Raw genomic sequence first — 24,660 nt, 5'->3', positions numbered from 1 at the left:
TGCCACGAAGATATCTCAGCAGATCCTTGGCACCAATCCAGTGTATGTGGTGGGGTTCAACCATATGCTGGCTCAATGTGTTGACTGTAAAGCATATATCTGGACGGGAGTTCACTAAGAACATTAATGCTCCGACGAGTTGCCGATACTCGGTAGCATTTCGTAAAACAGGTCCAGCAGCACTACCGCTTAACTTCTTGAAGTCAAGCTCCATCGGAGTAGTTATAGGCTTGCAGTCCACCATTCCGAATCTTTCCAATATCATCACCACATATTTTCCTTGAGATAGGAAAATTTCTCCTGGCTTTTGCCACAGTTCAAGTCCTAGGAAGTAGTGCATCAGTCCTAGGTCTTTCATTTCAAATTCAGAGGCCAGCTCCCTCTTACATTTGTGAATGAGAGGGTCTGCACCTGTTAGAAAGAGGTCATCCACATACAACACCAGTATGAGAGGCTTGTCATCTTCAACCTTAAAGTAAAGGTTAGGATCGGCTTCACTCCTAGTGAATCCCAGCTTCATCAAGTAGCTATCGATCCTCTCATACCATGCTCGGGGTGCTTGCTTCAGCCCATAGAGAGCTTTCTTCAACCTGCATACATGAGATTTTCGATCATAAATCTCAAATCCTTCGGGTTGCTCCACGTAGACCTCTTCTTTGATCGAGCCATGCAAGAACGCAGTCTTGACATCCATCTGATGTAGGTTCCATCCTTGTGAAGCGGCAAGGGCTATGATCGAGCGGATGGTCGTATATCTGGCAACAGGTGCAAATATCTCATCATAGTCTATACCTTCCTTTTGGGAGAAACCTCGAGCAACAAAACGAGCTAATTGTGCGGTTCTTCCTTTCCACCACACCATTCTGCTCAGGAGTATGTGGTGTAGTAGTCTCCCTCTTAATGCCAACCTCAGGTATGCCTGAGTAAACCAATTGTAATATATCAGAGGTCTTGCTTTGGCTTGAGGGGAATGGTCCCCTTTTTGAGCTTTCCTTCGGCACATCCCGGACATACACCTTCTTTCTCCACTTGGAATTCAGGCATCCCTTTTACCATCTGTCTTACATCGGGTAGAACTTTGTAATGAAGGTGGGAAAACCTCTGATGCCAAAGTTCGGACTAAAGAGATGTGTCACAAGACATGACACCTAGCGGACTTCCATCGACCTGATATAATGAATCAACACTAAACCCAAGAGTGAAAGCATCTTTAACATTATTTTCCATATGCGTACCTTACCATCACTGAAAGTTACCTTATAGCCTTTGTCTTCCATTGCCGAGATGGATACCAGGTTCTTTTTTAGATCAAGTACATATAATACATCTTGTAAATGAATCGTATTACCTTGATTCAATTTAAGAGAAACATTGCCTACACCTTTCACTGGGTATTTCATGTCATCTCCAAGGACAATTTCCAGGTTAGTTTCTTTCTCTACCAAATTATAGAGTACTTCTTTGTAACCAGTGAAGTGTCTTGAGGCACCACTATCAATGAGCCAAATTCCCATTGAGTCCGAAGGAGCGGAGGTAGATAGAGCAGCTGGTAGAGTATATTCAGCCTGCTTATCATCAACAGTGTTAGATTCATACCTGGAATTTCTAGCCTTCTTGAATGGTTGTCCCCTTCCTTGATTTCCCGCATTCCTTTTTCCTTTGTTGTTGAATTTTCCATTCCTTCGATTACCATGGGAGGGATTTTGATCATCGTCACAGTGAGAGTCCTTTCTATCAGGGCATTCCCTTGCATAGTGACCTGCTTTATTGCAAATGAAACATCGTCCTTTTCTTCCACCTTAAATCCAGCCTTTCTTTTCGATTTAGACCCAGAATTATTTCTTTTCTTAGCATGAGAAGAAAAAGCAGCAGGAGGACCTTTAGGCAAGGGCATTTCCTGCTCTTCTACCCTTGTTTGTTCTTGAATGTATCTAGCCATTAATTCCTCGAAACTAGGAATTACATTATTGTTTAGAAGAGTAGACCTGAACACATACCATTCAGATGGTAATCCTCCGAGAGTTGTGAATGCCATTTCTCTGTCAGTAATGGTTTCCCCAATAGATAGGAGATCGTTCTTGATCTCGGTGATTCTTAAGAAGTATGCTTGCATACTTTCATCTTTACCCTTCTTGATTTCCCTCAACTTATTTTTAAGAAACAAAACTTGATTTGCATCATTAACTTTAAATAAACTCACCAGTCTGTCGTAGATTTCCTTGGAGGTGTCTAGATCAGAGATGTAGGCCACCAAGCGCTTGTCGATAGAGTCCCGGATGATCTTCTTTGTTTTGACTTCTCCATTTTTCCATTTGTTCCAGGCAGCAGCAGATGCATTTGATGAAAGCTCAACAATATTGCCTCTTACATGGTCCAGCACTCCTTGATCTTCAAGGTCCTGGATTGAGTAGCGGCAAAGAACCTGGCATGACTACCAGCATCACAATCTGGGATCGCCTCTTGGCTCGCCCCTATCGGCAGCAGATGTTGTCCTACGCCCCACGCCCAACGATGTTAATCAATATAATCAATCACTCCTCATCGGTCTCAAATCCTATATATAGTGTAAGGGACTCGGTCTATGGGAAGGTCTATACTAGGTAATGGGTATTAAGTGCTATGGGACTGTATTGAAGATAACTCCTCTCGGCATTGATGGCGAACCTCATTCATTAGTTCATAACCCTCATCAGTTAAGTGAACACCTCATCAGAGCCATTGTCCAACCCCGTTTCACTAGTCCTCCTCCCCTGGCATGCACGTATATAAAGCAATCAACCGTGAATCAGGTGAGCATGCAAGATTAAGGCACTCTGCATGCACTCATTAGCTCCTGTATTATATATGCAATTATGCAAATTGACTTTACTGTGTGTACCTCTACGTGTATCCCCATAGAGAGTATCCCCATGTATTATTCCCCTTCGATTATATCTAAGCGCAGGTAGGAACGATGTTTCTGTCTCGTTCGTTGAACTGAAGCTATATAGTGATCGGATAGGTGTTTCGTTCTGTCATCGTGGCAACTGGGTGTCCTTCATCTCTTCCTCCCTTTCGTGCAACCCCTACCCATCCTTCACCCACGGTTGGACCTTCTTACCTGGATGAAGCTGCGGAGTACCCTTACTTTATTGAACTCCCGATAGAACTAGTCCTTCCACACGATTAGCAGCAACTTGAATTCCGATTCAACTAGTTGAATTCCGGAGCTAGATTAGTTGAGGGCGGCTAACTTGAACCTACCTTAACTATAGTTAGTTAGGGGTAGCCAGTGAGTTCTTCTTTCCGGAGGGTTAACCCCACTTAGTTGAGACTGAGGGTTCCCAATAGCTTTCATGTAGTTGGAGATGGGCTAGCTTCCGAACGGTTAGATCGATAGACATCTTCCATCCGTGATAGTCAGCTTTCTCACGGAGCTTGTCTTCGGCAGGAAAGAGTGTTGAGGACCCCATAGTTCTTTTCGGATAGCCTTGCCAATCTTCTCTTCAATGATTGCTCTTGCTCTTGCTCGGGCTTTGTCTTCACCTCAGCTCTGATACCATGTTAAGTTATGGTATGTTCTATGCTTATAACAGTTTACTTCTTTTTCTTATTATATTCCACCGAATAGCAATCACATGTACATAAAGTAAAGTGCAGATAGAACATTAAACGATCGACAGAAAACAAGCCAAGACAAGAGACACAAGATGTGGCGGCTAGCCAGGGACAAACCCCACAATGTGTGGGGAAACCCTTTGATCAAATCTTCTTTTATCTTCAATAATATAGCAGAGAGAAATAGTACAATAAATCTGATTCATATCAGCAGTAGCAAACCCTAGATCAGTAGCATCAGCATTATCGGCTTCATTATCAAACTAGGGCAGACCATATCTCACAAACCGACAGTCGGATTGACTTCATTCCACCACCAAAAGTTTCGGCTTCCAGAGGAGGTTCAGATGAACCTACAGCGCAGTTCAGATGAGGAGATCTTCTAGGCCACGCAAGTCAATCTTTACTTCTGCAGTTGCAGCTTCAGTTTCAGCAGTTTCCGGCTTCAAACTAGGGCAGTCGATATCTTGCAAACCGTTCGTCGGATTGACTTCATTCCACCACCAAAAGTTGCGGCTTTCAAAGGAGGTTCAGATGAACCTACAGCGCAGTTCCAAAGAGGAGATCTTCTAGGCCATGCAAGTCAATCTTTACTTCTGCAGTTGCAGCTTCAAATTCAACAGCTTCCGGCTTCACATGTGTGAGAGAGAGAGACCCATTTCAGCGCAGTAGAGAAGAGACTCATATTTGCGCAGTAGAGAGAGAGAGATGTGATGAGATCAGTGAGTCCAAATGAGGAAAAGTCCTCTTATATTTATACACAACGTTGGTGGGTGAATAGATGCGACTGTTGGGCTTCTGAGCCTACATGAGTTGTAGGTCGGCTTGATAATAATTCCATAATCAAAATAAATTCATATCTCCATGAATACTTATCGGAATTGGATGATCTTTATATCAATCCTACACCTCTCGACGAGAGGAATCTAATAAAAATATTATTAGCCATGAATAAGATGACCCACATGAAGTTTTTCCCTGGTTGCCAGTTTTAACATTTAACCCCTAGCTCATCCTCAACGTTGCATATAAAAGGAAGAGACCTCAAGTCATTTCATCATCATCTCATCTTCACTCATCTCTCTCTCTCCTCACTTGATTGGGTACGCAAATCTGGCAGCTTTCTCTCACACGTGTGAAGGAAGGAGGACATTTTCTATTTAGCTGCGTTGACCATTTTGACCGAATTTTAGAGGCTGTTGTTTTGGGTTGTGTTAACCAGCATTGACCTTCTTTTGACTGCGCATTAGGTGAGGCAACCTCTCCTTGGTAAGTTGCAGACTTGGGCACTGAAATCGAGGTGATTTGACCTCCCATTTGACCAGCGTTGACTGCCCTAGATCTGGCTGCAGTTTGACTTTTGCTTACCAGCATTTGACTGGACCTTTCCGAGCTGTTTTGGACTATTTGGGTTTGTTGTTGGAGGCCGAAGTTGACTGGGTTTGACCAAGCTGCTTAGAGGAAGAATTCAACCCTACTTGACCAGCGTTGACTTTTCTGGTTAGGGTTTTTCTGCTGCTGTCATAAATTATCAAATTTGTAAATTTGTACTATCTCTCTCTGCTGAACTATTGAAGAATATAAGAAGAATTGATCAAGGGTTTCCCCACATTGGGGTTTGTCCCTTGTTGATGCCACATCTTTTGTCCTCTTGTCTTGGCTTGTCTTCTACTATTTATGTTTATGTTTTATCTGCATTTTACTATCATGCTGATGTGATTGCTGAACTGGATCTTGATATTGGGCTAATAAAGAAATTGAAGTAAATTGTTCTTAAGCATAGAACATACCAAAAATCAACATGGTATCAGAGCTGAGGTGAAGTCAAAGCCCAAGCAAGAGTGAAAGTGCAATCACCGAAGACAGTTGGACAAGGACAAAAGGCTCAATGGGTTCCTCATCCCACTTCCCGGCTGAAGACAAGCTCCGTGAAAAGTATGATTATCATGGATGGAAGATATCTCTTGATCTGACCTTGGAAGAACAAGAAGTGTTGGATGTGAAGGGTAAAATCCTTGAGCCTCCTTCAAATGCATCGGCTACTACAAAAACCAAGTACAATAAGGTTGAAGTCAAAGCGAAGAAGATTACCAAAGATTCCATTGACAAGCATCTGGTGGCCTGTTGAGAAATTAAAGGCAATTTAAATATTCAATTTCTCTTAACTATGATAACTGCTTGTGATATTATTTCCTTAGATTTTGCTTCTTATTATTAACATGTGTTATTATCATCAACCAACTATCAAAACAAGAAGATCAAAAATGCACAAGTACACAAGATATTGGCACCAAGCCAAGGCAAAAACCTCTCCAAATCGTGAGAGGAAAAACCCTTTGAACTCTTTCTTATAGAATCTTTATTGAGGAATTCCAAGACCCAAACTTTGACTCAACAATGCCTTCAACATCAAATGACAATACCTCCAAACATGTACCCAAACAAATTGTCTCCTTCTGCAATTCTGAACAGTATAGCAGGTCTGCAACAAGAGTATGACAGTCAACAAATATGGTCTAGGACAGGCTCATCTAGCCTCCTCTTATCTTCGCACTTCTTGTAGACCCATCATACATATAATAACCTTTTGATTTGAGCTTGATCTGAGATCTTGTGATGCCAAAGGAGTGATTGTTCTTAAAGCAGCGAGAACAGAACCTTCTGCTTCAAAACGTGGACACACGTGTTAGGAGAGTTAGGGCTCCTCTAGCCCTTTGATAACTTCGATCTCCTTGGCAATGACTTCCTCCTTCAAACTATGACTAGATCTGACCTCTAACCCAACAACATACTCATATCATGTGATGCCCTAGACCAGATCAAAAGGTCGCACGTGTGAACAGACTTGATGATGAATTCGGATGAGGGAACGGACTTCCTCATTGACTGCAACTACCTTTTCTTCTACCCTTTCACTTCGTTTTTCCTTCATGAATGAATGAGAATGAGTGTGTTGTGAGGAGGTATCAACTCTACCTTTATATAGGCTTGCCTCCTCATTTCTAGGCCGACATGATTCCTTGGTTAGGCCGACGTGATCCCTTGATTAGGCTGACATAATAAGAGGTTTCCGGAATTGTCCAAATGAATCATTTCAAGCGGTTTCTTTGCATCAATTCAGTGGGTACATGTTGGAGTATTTCATTGATGATCTAGAAGGACTTTTGACTTACAACAATTACATTTACAAGTGTAACAATACATGATTGTCTTCATTTTACATGACTCATCCTAAGGCTCTCAATTGGAGCCACAACTAGACCAAGAAACTTCTTGAGCATGAAACCCATGTCTCAAGCAAAAATATAAAAAATTTCTTGATACAAAATTACATCATTACAATATTTGATATTATGAAGACCGAACCTAGTTACACTATTTTCAACATGGCCTACATCTCCGATTTGAACACCCCCAAGGATATCTATGACAGATTGGTCAGCGTGTTCAAGGTTAGTGATGCAAATAAAATTTTATTTCTCAAAAATAAGCTGAAGGATATTAAGAAGGGCAGGATGAGGATATTAAATCCTACTTCTTAAGGATCATTGAGATCAAGAATGATCTACTTTCGATTGGAGACGTCATTCGTGACAAGGAACTTACTATCACTACCCTTGGAGGACTCCCACCCAAGTGGTATATATTTAGAACCACTATTCTCAATAATGATCAAATTCCAGTGTTTGAAGAATTGATGCTGAGATGCATTCAAGAAGAAACAAGAATGGTGGAGCAAGAAATGCCTTCTAATATAGGCAACCCCGCTGCTTTCTCCACTCATTCCAAAAGAAGAAATAATGCAGGGTCTAAAGGTCATTTCAATGGTAAGCTTGGATCTAAGGGTGGAAGGAAGGGCAGGTGCTTTGTTTGCAATAAGTTTGGCCACTATGCAAGGGAGTGTCCAAATAGAAGGGACACCTCACATGATGATGATCACAATCACTCCAGGGGCAACTTCAACAACAACAATCAAAGGAATGGCAGGTTCAATGGCAAAGGAAAACGGAATGCGGAACACCAAGAAAATGGTCAACCCTCCAAGAAAGCAAGGAACTCCAGGTAAGAAGAATGAAATGTTGTTTACAATAAGCAAAAGGAATACTATCTTATATCGGCCCTCTCCACTACCTCTCCACTGGACACTTTGGGGAATTGGCTAATTGATAGTGGTGCCTCAAGGCACTTCACCGGATATAAAGAAGCTCTCTCTAATTTGATAGAGAAGGAGACAAACTTGGAGATTAGTTTTGGAGACGATGCCACCTATCCTGTGAAGGGAGTAGGAAATGTAACACAATTCATTTACAAGAACTTCTATATGTACTTGATCTCAAGAAGAACCTGGTGTCCATTTCGGCAATGGAAGACAAAGGATACAAGGTGGCATTCATCGATGGAAAGGTACGTGTTTGGAAAAGGAATTTTAAAGATGCTTTTACTCTTGGGTTCAGGGTTGACACTTTGTATCAAGTTGGAGGAAGTCCATTGGGAGCCATGTCTTGCAACACATCTCTACAATCTTAACTATGGCACCAGAGGTTTGCCCATCTTCATTATAAGGCTCTTCCCGATGTGAGACAGATGGTGACAGGTATGCCTGAATTCAAAGTAGAGCATGAAGGTGTATGTCCGAGATGTGCTGAAGGAAAACTTACAAGGGGACCATTCCCCTCAAGTAATATCAAGACCACAGATATATTGTAGTTGATCCACTCCGACATATCTGGTATGATGCCCGTAAACTCTTTGGGAGGATACCTATATTATCTCACCTTTACAGATGATTATTCTCGCAATACTTGGATCTATTTCTTGAAAAAGAAGGATGAAGTGTTCACCTGATTCCATCACTTCAAAGCCATGATCGAAAACCAATCTGAGAAGAGAATCAAGATATTGAGGATGGATAATGGGACTGAGTACGAATCAAATGAATTCCATTATTATTGCAGAGAAGTTGGCATTAAGAGGGAGACCACAACACCATACACTCCCAAGCAGAATGGTGTGGCTGAAAGGAAGAATTGTACTATTGTAGAAGTTGTTCGTGCCATGCTTCATGATCAAGGGCTTCTGAAGTTCCTATGGGCCGAAGCTGCAAATACTGCCATGTATGTTCAAAATGATGCCCTCATCAAGCATTGGACTCCATGACTCCCAAAGAAATGTTCACTGGTAAGAAACCCGATGTCTCTCATTTTAGAATTTTTGGAAGTCGCGTATACTTTCATGTGCCAAAAGAGAAAAGAAGCAAATTGGGTGCATCAGGGAAGAAAGGAATCTTTGTGGGCTATAGCGAAAATTCTAAGGGCTATAGAATTTATGTAACTGGTCAAAGGGAAGTTGAGATAAGTCATCATGTCACCTTTGACGAAGATATAGCACTCAGCAAGATAAACAACCTTCCTATCCCAAGGAAGGACAAAGAAGCTTACACCGGAAAAAGGTGAAAAAGAGGACGAGACGATGACAGATGTTGATGAACCTACGGATCCTATTGATCCTCCTCCCCAAGAACCCTCCTCCTCCAAGAGGAGACCCTCATGGCTTAGGGAGACTCTCGAAGATGCCGAGAGACATATTGCACCAAGGGGGACTTTCCGTGAGAGCAAGAAACCAAATAGGTATCAAGGATACTTGACCATCGTGAGCACTATCATTCAAAATGAGCCTTCATCATTTGAAGAATCCGTGAAGCAACAAGTATGGAAGGATGCTATGAATGAAAAATACGAGTAGATTATGAGAATGATGTTTGGGATGTAGTCCCTAGACCCCAAGACAAATCAGTTGTCACCTCTATGTGGCTCTACAAAATCAAGCATGGAGCTGATGGAAGTGCAGAAAAGTTCAAGGCTTGCTTTGTTGCTCAAGGCTTTCTCTCAAAAGGAAGGTGTAGATTACGATGAGATATTTGCACCTGTTGCCCGATACACCACCATTCGCTCAACCATAGCCCTTGTTGCCTCGCAATATGGAACCTACCTAAGATGGATATCAAGACCGCTTTCTTGCATGTTTCAATGAAAGAGGAAGTCTATGTGGAACAACCCGAGGGGTTTGAGGTTCATGACCGAGAATCTCATGTATGCAGGTTGAAGAAAGCTCTCTATGGCTTGAAGCAAGCACCCCGAGCTTGGTATGAGAGGATTAATAGCTATCTGATGAAGCTGAGATTCACTAGAAGTGAAGCCAATCCGAACCTTTACTTTAAGGTTGAAAATGACAAACCTCTCATATTGGTACTTTATGTGGACGACCTCTTTCTGACAGGTGCAGACCCTCTCATTCAAAAATGTAAGAGGGAGTTGGCTACTGAATGTGAGATGAAGGACCTAGGACTGATGCACTACTTCCTAGGGTTGAAGGTCTGGCAAAAGTCACGAGAAATATTCCTATCTCAAGGAAAATATGTTGTGAAGATATTGGAAATATTTGGGATGGTAGACTGCAAGCCTGTGACTACCCCGATGGAACTTAACTTCAAGAAGTTATGTGGTAGTGTTGTCGGACCTAAATTGGGAAATGCTTCTGAGTATCGTCAACTCATAGGAGCACTTATGTTCTTGGTGAACTCCCATCCGAATATATGCTTTGCAGTTAACATGTTGAGTCAATATATGGTTGAGCCTCATCATATACATTGGATTGGTGCCAAAAATCTTCTGAGATATCTTCGGGGCAGAATCACTAATGGACTGAGATACATTGTCGGAGATGTGAGGCTGCATGGTTATTCTGATGTTGATTGGGCCGACAGTGTGGTGGATCGCAAGAGCACTTCTGGGTGTTGTTTTTCTTTGGGTTATGCTTCGATATCCTGGATGAGCAGGAAGCAGAAGTCGGTTGCCTTGAGCATCATTGAGGCCGAATACATAGCTGCTAGTATGGCCTCCTATGAAGCTGTCTGGTTGAGGAAGCTCTTAAGTGAGCTTTTTGGACATGTGTTCGATACCACCATGATCCTCTACGACAAGCAGAGTGGGATCTGATTATCATAGAATCTCGTATTTCATGATCGCTCCAAGCATATAGATATCAGGTACCACTTTACCCAGGATATGGTACAACAAGGAGCAATAAGGCTCCATCACATTGGGACTGATGAGCAGGTTGTCGAAATTCTGACAAAGCCCCTAGGGAAGGTCAAGTTCTTAGCCTTCCGTGAACGACTTGGATTCATGGAGAGACCCTCTTCTGAGGGTCCTGTATGATATGGACATTGAGCTTTGGGAGCTCCAGGGGGTTTGGGGTACTTCTTGGAGTGATGAGCAACCATAGGGTGAGTGGTTCATCCTTCCCCTAGTGGTTTGTTGTGTACAGGGTGAGTGGTTCAGCCTTCCCCTGTGATACCCCGTGGCGACATGTAGGCAAGATGAGTGGCTCATCCTTATCCTGCTGAGACATCCTACCCACGCAATCTAGGACTCCTAGGAAGTACCTCTCATCTGGCCAATGAGTAGGGAAATGAGGATAGGGACCATAGTACTACCGATGAACGCATCGTGTACTACCGTACTCCCTATGCTAGGAAGACCAATATTGATCTGGGATCAATTGGAACTGACTTCGGGTCAGTGAGAGTGGTATGACACACTCTCTTTTGATTGGAACTGACTTCGGGTCAGTAAGAGTGGTATGACACACTCTTTTGATTGGAACTGACTTCGGGTCAGTAAGAGTGGTATGAGACACTCTCTTTTATCTGGGACTGACTTTGGGTCAGTAGAGAATGTTATGATACATTCTCGATCACTTCTTCTTCATAGTTCAACAGAGCAGAGCAGTGCATTGATGGCAGAGATAGTACCAACTGGCAGATGGATTAGCAAATGTAGTTCTCCCTAGTTGAGAGGGAGTGTTAAAAATGGCAACAAGGGCCAAACTCCACATGGGTCATCTTATTTATGACAAATGATATTTTTCTTAGATTCCTCTCTCTGAGAGGTGTAGGATTGATCTAAAGATCATCCAATTTCGACATGTAAAAATGAAGATATGAATTTATTTGTATTATGGACAAATTGTCAAAGTCGGCCAACAAGCAAAACAAGCATTTTAACCCCCAGCTCATCCTCAACATTGCATATAAAAGGAAGAGACCTCAAGTCATTTCATCATCATCTCATCTTCGCTCATCTCTCTCTCCTCACTTGATTGGGTACACAAATCTGGCAGCTTTCTCTCACACGTGCGAAGGAAGGAGGACGTTCTCTATTTAGTTGCGTTGACCAGTTTGACCGAATTTCAGAGGCTGTTGTTTTGGGGTGCGTTGACCAGCGTTGACCTTCTTTTGACTGCGCATTAGGTGAGGCAGCTACTCCTTGGCAGGCTACAGATATAGGCACTGAAATTGAGGTGATTTGACCTCCCATTTGACCAACGTTGACTGTCCTGGATCTCACTGCAATTTGACTTTCGTTGACCAGTATTTGACTGGACTTTTCCGGGCCGTTTTGGACTGTTTGGGTTTGCTGTTGGAGGCTGAAGATGATTGGGTTTCACTGAGCTGCTTAGAGGAAGAATTCAGCTCTGTTTGACCAGGGTTGACTTTTTTGGTTAGGGCCTTTCAGTTGTTGTCATAAATTATCAGATTTGTAAATTTGTACTATCTCTCTCTGCTGGACTATTGGAGAATATAAGAAGAATTGATCAATGGTTCCCCACATTGGGGTTTGTCCCTAGTTGGTGCCACGTCTTGTGTCCTCTTGTCTTGGCTTGTCTTCTACTGTTTATGTTTATGTTTTATCTGCATTTTACTATGATGCTAATGTGATTGCTAAACTGGATATTGATATTGGGCTAATAAAGAAATTGAAGTAAATTGCTTTTAAGCATAGAACATACCAAAAATTAACAGTCTTCTTAGACCATAGTATCATGTTATAATATTTACCTAGCATTTCTAGTCCTAAATGCGGTTATGGAAGGAATTATTAGCATTTCTAGACCTAAATGTCCCTCCAACCATAATATGCAATCCTGAACAATCATGAAATAGTGGAGTGCTCCCCAAGAATGAGCATTTGTCTCCTCAAATATCACCACGAGGTAATAATAAAGATCTCAAATCATAGGATGCGCTCACCAAGAAGTACAACACCAACAACCTTCCCATAGGTTGAAAAACACCTTAATCCTATGCCAAGATATTGATAGCATTATATTTATATGTTTCAAAAAGCATACCATGCCAATAGCATAAGTACATGATACTAATAATTGTATAAAAAAAAAAGTGTATCATATATTTTAGAGCAAATGTTCAACTTGATACAGAAATTTAAAAAAAAAAAATAGTTCTACAATTTAAGCAAGTAGAAAAATAACAGAGAATACCTCTTCGGCATCTTTAATAGTAGTGCAATACACAATAGTTGATGCGCCACCCTTCAGATATTTTGAAATTTCACAAGCCAACTCATCTCTAAACAAACTTGTCCGATTCAAAATTTTCACACCATAATAAAGATTTGGTCGATCAAAAGAACCAATCATTACATATGGATTGTTTAGCTTTAAAGATCGTACAATATCAAGTTGAACCCTACAAAACAAATCTTGATGTCAAATTAAAAAACTCAGGAAGTGCAATTTCTACAATTAACAAATGCCAACATGAAAGAAAAATTCAACAACATGACTTCATGCAAATAGACAAAAATTACGCAATATAAAAAATACTTACTACTTCTAACAATACTTTACATGGAAAATTACAAAAACAACTAGATATCAATGTGAGATGCTTATTACTAAATAGGATAGTAAAATCTAAATAAAGAAAGCAAACCCAAACAAGATTACTAAGCAAACCCAATATTAGCGTGTGTTGCACTCCAACTCATATTTCTTGTTAGTTACTAGAAAAGAGACCTCCATTGAGTGATGTTAAATAGTGTATACCATCCATTTTATTCAATAGCATCTGACCTATTCCAACAAGAAATTGTTATCAATCATACATCAATGTTTGTATATCTAAATTTTTTGTATCAATACTAGTGGAAAGACATCCTAACAACAAGCACCATATGGTTCTAAAAGGTTCCCAAAATGTTGCAGCTTTGATAGTTAGCACCTAAGTCACTAGGTTCGAGTTCATGTTCAGATTCGTCAACAATGAAATTCGAATTAAAGAAAAAAAAATCATCAAACAAAATTTGCCATAAAATTCAAATATATATATATATATAGAAATGAAAATTATTTTTATAATATACATTTTTAAGATATAATATTTACATAGCATAATAAATATATACAATTTTATATTACAAAAAACTTTATAAATATGATATGCCAGTTATTATTATTATTGTTCTATACACATTATAATATAATATGTATTTTAGAATAAAAAAGCATACCCATATTCTATCAACGTAAATGTTGCTAAACTATAATTTGGAATTTATGCCATTGTAAAATTTATCAAATTTATCCAAAATAAAGCTATTAAGAGAACACACATTGGGAAAACCTAAAAATTAATAATTATGTAGATACCTAAGTTGCACGAAACGGGGAAACGGGAAGCGATACGAAACGCGACCTCCCCAAATTTTGGAAACGGGGAAACGCGAATATATATATATATATATATATATATATAAATATATATATATTAAAAATATTTAAAAATTATTATTATATATATGTGCAATCATAAAGCATTAATGATACATTATAATTTATTACATTTAAACATTAAGATTAAATTTACATCACATTTACTCATGAGTCATGAATGATCACATAATGAAAATAAAAATATAGGAAAATCCAAAAGCAACCTTTATTATATATCCAAGGGCAAAATCTCAAAATCAGCCTTTATTTATATTAGTATATGAGGCTGCAAGTACAATAAAGACTATAAGGCTGCAAGAACTATAGAGACAAGTCACAAAAGACTAATCCTCATCAAAAATAGAAGCAGCACAATGCTCAACAGTGGATGGTAGTGCTGAAGAAGATGATGCACCAATTCCACTTCCAGATTCGGCCTCAATATTCAGGGCAGCAAGAGAGAGATCCAAATCAGGATTTTCTGCATCCACATCCCATTCTTTAGAAGGGGATGTGGATGCATTCACTGCTCAAAACACCCTAGCTGAAACAATTGCCAGTCTCCAAGAGAAACGACTTGCTGAATAGTGTGATGAGAGAATGAGACAAACTTCTCTTTTATAAGTTTAGAATAAGCTTCTAGAATTTACTGGAAACCTAAAAAAAAATTAAAAACAAATTAAAAATAAAAAATAAAACACATTACAACTGGGAAACGTGGCTTGTACGGCCGGGAAACGCGTTTCCGGCCGTACTGCCACGTTTCCGTTTCGGGAAACGTGGCAGTACGGCCGGAAACGCGTTTCCTGGCCGTACCAAACGCGTTTCCGCGTTTCGTACCGGTTTCCAGCCGGAAACGCCCCCCCCCCCCCCACGTTTCCTGCAACATAGGTAGATACCTATATCAATTATTTTGGGTCAAGTTTCAAGTTGCAAATGAGTGGCCGCTGGCAAGACACCATGTTGACAATTGCGCAAGCAATTAATGGTATCATGGTCTAGGTATATCTTAAATTTTGAGCACTTGGAAGATGTGTCATCATATTGTAATTACTAGGAAGTGTTGATATTTCTAGTCCAAACAAGCTAGAATAATTTTCTTCAATGATAACTACTTCCAATGATTAATCAACATTAGTTCCATATAACATTCAATACCATTAAGCAGTTATACATAAGAAAATTTCAACCATTAATCACAATAGAGCAGTAGAAATAACAATAAGACAATGAGACAAGAGACACCGAAAATTAGGCTTGTGGCCAGAGCAAAGCCCACAAGGGGAAAACCTAGAAATCTTTCCTTATGAGAGAGAGAGAGAGAGAGAGTTCAATGTTCATCAATTCATCCAGAAATAAACATCAACAAAAATAGCAGATAACCAGAGAAATGACCTCTCATGAGTGCCCAAACATACTCTCCTCCCACATATTTTTGACCTCCTCTTCCTTAATTATCCTTCATTGGAATAGAGAATTCTTGGATGTATTTCGATGTGCATACGAGGAGGAGAGTTCACACATATCTATAGCTTCCAAAGGGGGTCGAAAGGGTGCCTCAAAGGGGCCTTGCTAACTTAGGGTCGACTTGACATTTGTTGAGTCATTAAATTCAAATTTAATTTTCCTTTTTCTTTTGATGAAAATACCGACCATGGCTACTATATTTCCAACACTCCCTCTTAGCCAAGGAGGAACTTTTCATTCTCTCTCAAGATCGATCTCCCAGACCAATCCATAGGTCTCTCAGCAACAGCCCAAGGGGATGATCAAATGTACAAGTCTCTCTCTCTTTCAAGATCAATCTCCCCAACCAATCTACAGGTCTCTCAGCAACTACCCAAGGAGAGATTAGATGTACAAGTCTCAGCATAAGGAAAGATACATAGCATCAAACATATCCCATCAATCAAGATCTTCATGAGGTCAACATCTCCAACCATAAGCAATGGTTTCTCAATCAAGCACAGGGTCCATCTCCCCAACCACAAACAAGGTCTCTCGATCCACGAACCAAGGGAGGAATCCCTATCTCGATATCAATCTCCCAGACTATAGAGTCTCTCGGTCCACAACCCAAGGAAGAGAACGCATCCTTCCCGACTAAGCTCATTAACCTCTCAATCAACGACCCAAGGAAGGGAAACCAAGATCAATCTCTTAGACCAATCCATAGGTCTCTCAGCAACTGCCTCAGGGAGAGATCACAAAATCAGTGTCCCTGACCAAACTCATTGGTGTCTCAGTCAACTGACCTAAGGTATCACTTCATGCCTTATAACCAACCTCTCCGACCAGACTCACTGGCCTCTCAGTCAACTGACCTAAGCAAGTGACAATCTTCCAGACCATAATATACGGTCTCCCAGCTACAGCCCAAGGAAGATTCATGATTCTATACAATCAATGCTCCCTCTCCAAGAGGGATTCTCAACCATTCCAAGCTTGTCACAGAAGCAAACATTAGCAACCTGCTCAATAGCAGAAAATTATAGCATGGCTGAATCCAGCAAACAACAATTGGTTGAACAAACAGCGATTTATTTAGCTTCAGTCGTGGCTTTTCACAGAAGCAAACATTAGCAACAAAAAACTTTATGCCATCCAAGCTAATCACAACCCATAGGTGTTCTTTCTTTCTTTAATGCAACTAGTCAAATAGAGTTTGCAAATCCATGCAGCAAGATAGCAACAAAGTCTTCCAGCTTTATCACATTTTCCATCATGGAGATGTTCATGGACTCGCAGTCCATCATGCCAAATATCAGCAAAGAGTTCACCAAGCTCATGCCACACTTTCAATCTTAGGATTCTTCAATCACCTCCTTGCACAGGACACAGTAGAAAAGATCATGGGCCCATCTTTCAACATATTTAGATCAGCATCACTCTTGAAAACTTATAGCCATCTTCATCTTGGAAGTCATAACAAACTTATTTTCGTCATAGATTAAAGCATACTTCAATTAGATTGATCTTGTCTACTCCCTCTGAGTCCAGAGCTCATCCAATCAAAATCCTTCTAGTCACTTTGTTCTTCCATCAATTTCCACATCCTTGGCAGGCTTCATCATGTACCTCCAATCCTCACTAGGAGGACAAGGAAGAATAAAGACAACCAAACAAGATATACAAGGACAAAAAGAATAACTACATCAGTAATGATTAAAAATAAGAGAGATACAAGATATTTATCTTTTGAGAACATGTCAACTCCCTCTTAATCTTAGCCTTAATGTATCCAACCTGCAAATAAGCCTTGTCCACATCATCATCAAGAAGCTAGGGTTTTTTCTTCTTTCAACAGAAGCAATCAATCCTAGGGTTTTGACCATAAACCCTAGGGCTTTCTTATCCTGTCCCTTTCGACTTGAATCGTGCAAACCCCGTACTCATGTCCTAATCTTATTACAAGAATAATAGAATTCACTTTATATACAATTCGATGGAGAGACTTGTAACCTTTGTTGAGGCTAACCTTTTAATCCTTTTGGAGGGAAACATCCAAATTTGAATTTTTCTCATTTTGATTCTTAAATGTATTTTTGTCTCCTAAATGAGAGTTTACCCCATATTGATTTGCCACAAAAATAATAACAATAGGATGTATCAATCATATTAATAATATTTCCTTTAATCGATTAGAATTTGTCTTTGGGGTGGATGGGCTTCTATTGGGTCTTAGGGTTTCCCATAGGGGAAATTCATCCTGAAGCTGCCCAAATTTCAATACTCAGCTAGGGATGAATTTCCATCTTCATCATAAGTCTCGTCTCGAATGTCTCATTATCATCTCATAGAAGAAAAATAATCCACAATCAATGGTAACGGAGATCGATTAGATCTTCCAAACCCTACTAGATTTCAGGCCAAGTTCATGACCTTCATTTCAGCTATATCAACAAGAAATCCACCTTATCACATATCGTCTCAACTAGTTTCCTCTGATCATCAGTTGAACAATGATGTCTTGATCTAAAGAAGAAGAATCATCATAGGGGAGGGTTACCCACCATTTTGTGGGTGATATCCCTAGCAGAATTTTTTTTCTCCAAGATGGTCCTCAACCAGTAGCCACCAACTAGCTCGTTGTGCCACTTCTCCGCCACCTAAGCCAGCCATGTGGTCCCTCACCCATCTATCATGATCGTATGTTTGAAGGTGGGCCTCCCGAACCTAAAGGTATGTCTTGTCATTTGGTAATTGAGTACTGTAGTTTGCCTATCATGGACACTTTTGGGCATGGATTAATGGGGGGATTCGTAAAAAAGAATCGGCTAGGTTTGTGCTCTTGTCCCCTAGACCCCTTTCTGGATATTAACTTTCGATTCTAGTCGCGTGGGATCTCTTTTACTGACCATTTCGCTTTAGGTATGGTATTTCACGACAAACCCTTATTTTGATTGCGTGCTCCCACTCCATCATCCACATATATTACCACCTTTACACTCATTATTACCCCATTCATCATTTCTCCCACCTGGGTCCACATTCCTCCACTGGGTCCACAAAGGGCTAGCTGCCCCCTTCCCCTTGCCCACACCTTGGACCAGGCTTGGGATGATACCCGAAGGTTGATACAACTAAAAAAAAACAAAAACAAAATTGGCCACATTCAACAAGAAAACGTACCATAAAATGCAAAATATGGTCGAGACAAACACATTTAGCACATGGGCAAAAGCCAATACATGAGCTCTATGTGAAAATTCCAATACCGGAATCTTATTGAAGCAACTAGAAATTATTCTCCTAATTGTTAATTTAATTTAACAATTTATCTATTGTTTGCTACAACAAATACTGAATAAATCACACTTCAATCTACACAAATAAAATTGCGGAAGAATAAATGCTGGAAGAAATGCTAATGCACATAAAAATAACAGTTATTTTTGGACAAAAGTCCCCGGAAAAACCAACTCGGGAAAACCAATGCAGCAGTTGAGGGTTTTATTATTAAGCAACAGTGAAATAATCTGAGTACAACTAGATGTCGAAACTAGTAATCCTACAGAGAAATACTGGCAAAAATCTAGTGAGGAAATTTTCTCACCACACAGGCAATCTCCCTGCACAACTTGCCTTCAAAATTTCGGCCTTTTGAGCCTCTGCATCAACCTTTGTGCTGCTCTGAGTAGTTGGTTGGACATCTAGCTTAGGACTGCGCTCTGATGAAGTTGTTTTGCCTTCTGCTGACTGGAAAGACACTTCTCCGGCACTCTAGGACTCCTTCCCGGCCTCTAAGAGTTGAAAACGTCAATCTCTTCCAGCAAATCGACTTTGCCTCTAGAGGGTACTGCGCTACCCCAACATCAACGTCTCTCTGGCTATTATGCCTCTCTGCAAATGCACTCACCGGATCTGGAATCTTTCCTTCGGCTTCATTGTCTCTACCACTCACTTACTGCTTTGATCTCAGGCTCTCTCTGGCCACTGATTGTTACTACTCTGGAAATAGATATGCTCATGAAATCGAACCTCTCAAGTGTCCTCTCCATCACCACATCAACCTCCTTTTATAATCATTTGTTGGAGCACCAATAGCCAAGATTAAAACATAATTGATGCTTAGGATCATCTCTGGATTGATTCGTGTGAGTTTCTAAATGATTCACGCCTTGACTTAATTAATACTGATTAATAAACCATATTTCCTAAGTTTAGACTTAGGAAATATTTAAAAACTGGTTAATAATCTAATTAAGTCATTTCTAGGCAGAATATCCAGAAACGATTTATGGGTTTTGGAGATCTCATGTATTCTAACCTCTCCACAAAATTTCAAGGCTAGAACACATCCAATGCTACAAAAACTAACACTCTACCCCATCATCATGGCCATCACCTTGGTTCCTACAGGTTCTATGAGCCTCCTTCGTCATATAGGAACCCATGATTGTCCCAACTCCTGGGGGGCAATGAACCGCCCTACCTTAAAGGGGGGTATCCACTGCGATATCTCAGACATCATGATCTTACCCCTTGGACCCTGAGCAATTAGTTGAAGAAAAATCATAAAAGGCAAAAGGCATATAAAGAAGGGTGGAAAAATCAAGGTTAGAGCACCTCATGTACCACGCTTGCTCCCTCTTACAGATTATATACCCAAGTGTGGGCTTCCCTTCTACTAGCTACCCTTGTACCCCAGCATGTGGCCCAGGGCTGCCCATTCTCATCCCCTACTCCATTCACCTTTTTGTCACATTCCACCACCTTTTAAAGGATGTACCTTGGAAATATGATCCCCTCTAGAAGTAGAAACCACCTAATGGGATATTAGGTTAACCCCATTTTGAGTTTGGAGACATTAGCACATGCCAAAGCCCATTATGGAAGTGCGGGCCATTATGAAGTCCCCACTTGTGGTCCATGGTTTGTAAGCTCTTTTACTCGATTTCCTTGCTGACTTGTTATACTCGAAGGCTAGGGGTCGCATTGGATCTTATGCAGGATTGCAGGTGGTCTCCATCTTGGGTTTGGTCTCCCTATATGGGGTCCTAACCCTCTAGAGGGCTACATTGGCACATGCAGGGTGTGTGTTGAGAGCCATGGGCTTCCACAACAGTAGACAACACTCCATGGATCCCCAGAGATGTTCAGAGATCAACTCGAGATCCACCTATTGGATGAGGAAGATGCACCCGATTCACCCTTGCCCAACCAACCCCACAGATGTACCATGCACTTGGCAGCTAACCCAAGACTTGTAGGATTATGCGGCATCACCTACACCATCATTTGAGCCCTTACAAATGGTCTACAGGCATCTTCGACTCATTTAGGAACCCATGAGATTATTATTGTGCCCTCACACCCCCTAGGAGCACCACAGGTTTATTGTTTGGAGAACAAGGGGCCACCCCCTTGTCCATCACTTTTGAGGGTCCTATTCTTCATTATGGCACCTATGGACCTCATCAAGCCTCTTGGAGGGCCCTACGACATGTATTGTTTATCATTTGACCTCTTAAGAGGCTTATTATTTCATTTGTAAGCTAGTTTGGTGGGCTTGTCACCAAAAGTTAGGTTATTAGCACATTATTTTATTTTTGGGGCTTATGTAGGCCTAAGGACTAATTCAAACTCCCCATTAGTCTATAAATACAAGTGAGATGAGTTCATTTTCTCATGATCACTTTGGATTGGATAATTCCTAGGGATAATTCCAACGAGGAATTTATCATGATAAGCCATCTCTTTTGCCAAACAAAGTATAAGTATAAATGCTTTGAGGTCTCTTCCTCTTTCCCTAAACGTTAAGCGAAGGAGTCCTTAAGGCCTCCTTGACCGAAATACAAGTTCCTTTTTCATTATTCTGCTAGACTCCACTCTCCCCAAGGGTTAAGGCACTGGTCCTCCAATAGGTGATCACTCACAGAATTATTTTCTTCACCTTCCCTCTTGCTTCTAAGTCTAACCAAGTTGGGGCAGCTAGGGCATCATTTTCCTGACAACATAGCCCAAGAAAAAGTTCGCTCTCCTAGCCCCTACTACGTTGGTGTGTCCTCAAGGCCTCCTCCAATTTTGAGGCCATTCCAACAATGGAGTTGTGAGATAACCCAAGCCCTAGCTCTAAGATCAAACTTTTGCCTAGAGTTCCCTAGGCTAGTGCCTCATAGGATCAATTTGACACCTTTAAGTGGAAATTTTTGTTTTAATCCTTTCCCCTTCCTTGTCTAGGTTAAGATCATCATTGGTTGCTAGATTCTCTCTCCTTAACCTAGGTTGGGTCCACTTGGTCCCGTGTGGTCCCACACCTTGAAAAGTCAAATCTTCAAGAACCATTCGAGAAGTCAAGTCCAATAAGGATTTTAGGATTGGGAAACTCCTTTACAAGGCATATTCCTCTAACCTAACCCTCAAATCCTCACCTCCTTATCCTAGAAATCTTTGTACCTTGCTTAACAAGCAAGTAAGCTCTATTCTTAACCCCCTTCTAGGAAAAGGATTATTAAGGTCACTTCACATCCATTGGTTGATCCATCCTTCACAAGTGACTTTCTATATACCAGGTCTCCTCCCATCGGTGAAAGTCCATAAAGAGTAGGGAGTCTTAGCTGAGGTGATAGTGGGCTAAGCCTCCATCATTGCCCTTTGATCTAGCAGTTGCCCCTTTAGGAGTCCCTTTCATGCCCCCTGCTAGTTTGAGCGGTAACATTTTGGTGTCGTTGCCAAGGAGGAAGAAGGTCTACCTCCCTAGTGAATTATTGAGGAATTGATTCATGACAACATCTATAAGCATTCATCTGGTGACTCCACTCATTGTCCAAACCCCTAGTTTAATTGAAGGAGACAACATTCCTCCTTTAACTAGGGTTGCTACAAAAGAGGAGAGTGAACTCCATCACCTGTTGGAACCGCCCTCTTCCTTGAATTTGAGAAAGTAAATGATCCATCTCCAAAGATGCCATCTAGTTCCAACCAATGCTTTAAAACTCCGACTCCGGTTCGGAAACGGCCGAGGGTCGGTTCCGACTCCGACTCCGACTCGGCATCAACTCGGCTAGTTTGATTTCAATGACTAGGTTGTTGTAAAAAATACATTAAATATTTATTTTTTTATAAAAAAACATAATTTTAAATATTTTCATTCATGTTTTCAAACACAAAGCTTTAGAATATAGAGAGAAGACAAAATATGATCAAAGTACACTCATGAATATATCTATTATATGAAAATGGCACCCAGTGCACTGTCCAATACAAAGTTCATACTTAGCCACCAATGTCAGGATTCTTTTATGCCTCAACCCAAGGATAATCACTAGACTACAACAACAATAATACCAATTCTCTGCAACCAATCATAGCTTCCCAAATGATAAGCCAATGAACTGATCAATAGATGTGTTCAAATTTGTGCCTTTGCTACAGGAAGGCTTGTCTCATGCTTCTACCTAGACTGTTGGGGATGATTTCAAGAAATCTGCCCCTAATGAAGTCTCAAAACCCTTGATTTAATTATGGTCAAGCTCCAGTGCAATCAAAGGTAAATATGTATCTATTAGTCCATTGCCAGAACGTTTGCCTTTTTGAAAACATTGTATGGCTCAATGCATTGTTTCAGTTTTCTAATTCGTGCCACTAGGATAGCCATACTTCGGCCTTGTAATTTTCAAAACTTTCTCACAGTGATAGATTACTTTAGGGCTATAAATATGCAATAAACAACAACCCAACCCTTGATATGTAGGAGGCGGTGCTTCAGGAGCTTTTTCAAAGAGCCGAGTCGATCGGGTTGTTATCGAGCCAGCCGAGTCGATGACTGGCTCGGTAACAACCCAACCGACAATTCCGTTTTGGCCACCAAGCCGACCCGGCCAAGGATTGGCTTGGTCTGGCTCAGCCGAGTCGAAGTTGGCTCGGCCGTTTTTTAAAACATTGGTTCCAACACTGACCCAAAACAAGATCAACCCAAGATGACCAAGAGTGAAAGAACTTGGTTAGTGTCTTTGCCCCTTTGAAATTGTGTGATGATCCTAAGCCACTGCCTGAGAAATATAACTAATGGTTGCCCAAATTTAAAGGGGATGCTACTTGGACTGCGCATGGTTTTATTGAGGAATTCTATTGGCAAATGTCCCCTAGAATGATCTTTGATGAAGATAGGCTCATGATGCCTTTCGCTCTATCACTTGAGGGACAGCAAGAGACGGGTACCTTAACCTTCCCCCTGCATGCATAGAAGATTATGATGACATTGAAGACCTATTCATGAAGAGGTGGTCATGCAATGCCCAAGGGACCTTTAACATTGAAAAGGTCTACCAAATAACCAAGGGAAGGGAAGATGTACGAGAATTCATTCAATAATTTGATAGGGTAGACAAGGATATACCTAATCGTTTGAAGCCATCCGAAGCTAATATTCTTGATAAGTTCAAAAAAGCAGTGGGTGGCCATTTGACCTATGTGTTAAGGGATAAGAAACCTTCCACTTTGGCTAAAGCTAAATAGATAGCAATGGAAGTTGAAGAAAACATACGAATCTCAAAGGTAGATATCAATGACCACCCTAGAGCTAGAGTTGAGGTCAAGAAGGAGAAATCCAAAGATCAACATGAAGAAACTCTCCTTGCCATCCTCAAGAGAATGGACAAGTTCACTGAAGAAGCCAACGCATGTGACAGGGTTATCATGAACAAAATCACTGCCTTGGAAAGGGCCCAAAAATCTAGTTATATCCCAAAAGGAAAACCCTTTCCCAAAAAGCAAAGTGAAGAAGATAGGCCAAGCTCTTCTCAATTCCCAAACACTTTGGCTCCAACTAATGTTGTTGAGCCAGACCCATCATCTGAGGATGAGGAAAGTGAAGAGGAAGAGAGTGAGGATGAGAAAATTGATGAACAAGCTAACCTTGTAGAATCTGACATCTTCAACGTTTTACTAGGAGGACCATATACACATCCTCCCGTTAGTGAGTTCACCCTCAAAGAGGAAAAAGAAGAATCTATTCTTAACTCTGATAGCAAGGGAAGGTTCAAA

The 24,660-nt window shown here is 40.8% G+C and overlaps 1 protein-coding gene across 2 annotated transcripts in view; it reads right to left on the bottom strand.

Moving 5' to 3' along the window:
- Window positions 1-24,660, bottom strand: part of LOC149158996 (uncharacterized) — a 427,796-nt gene that overhangs the window by 317,020 nt on the left and 86,116 nt on the right. For both annotated transcript variants that reach the window (XM_089436389.1, XM_089436388.1), the window contains exon 7: window positions 12,940-13,147. In XM_089436389.1, the coding sequence (XP_089292515.1) occupies window positions 12,940-13,147 (208 nt within the window). The remainder of the gene's footprint in view (window positions 1-12,939; window positions 13,148-24,660) is intronic.

This window comes from Pinus tabuliformis, chromosome 5_2, assembly GCF_031772625.1.
Source record: "Pinus tabuliformis cultivar Carrire ecotype Pingquan chromosome 5_2, CPIR1, whole genome shotgun sequence".
NCBI classification, from domain to species: Eukaryota; Viridiplantae; Streptophyta; class Pinopsida; order Pinales; family Pinaceae; genus Pinus; species Pinus tabuliformis.
This window is presented reverse-complemented; position numbering and strand designations above follow the sequence as displayed.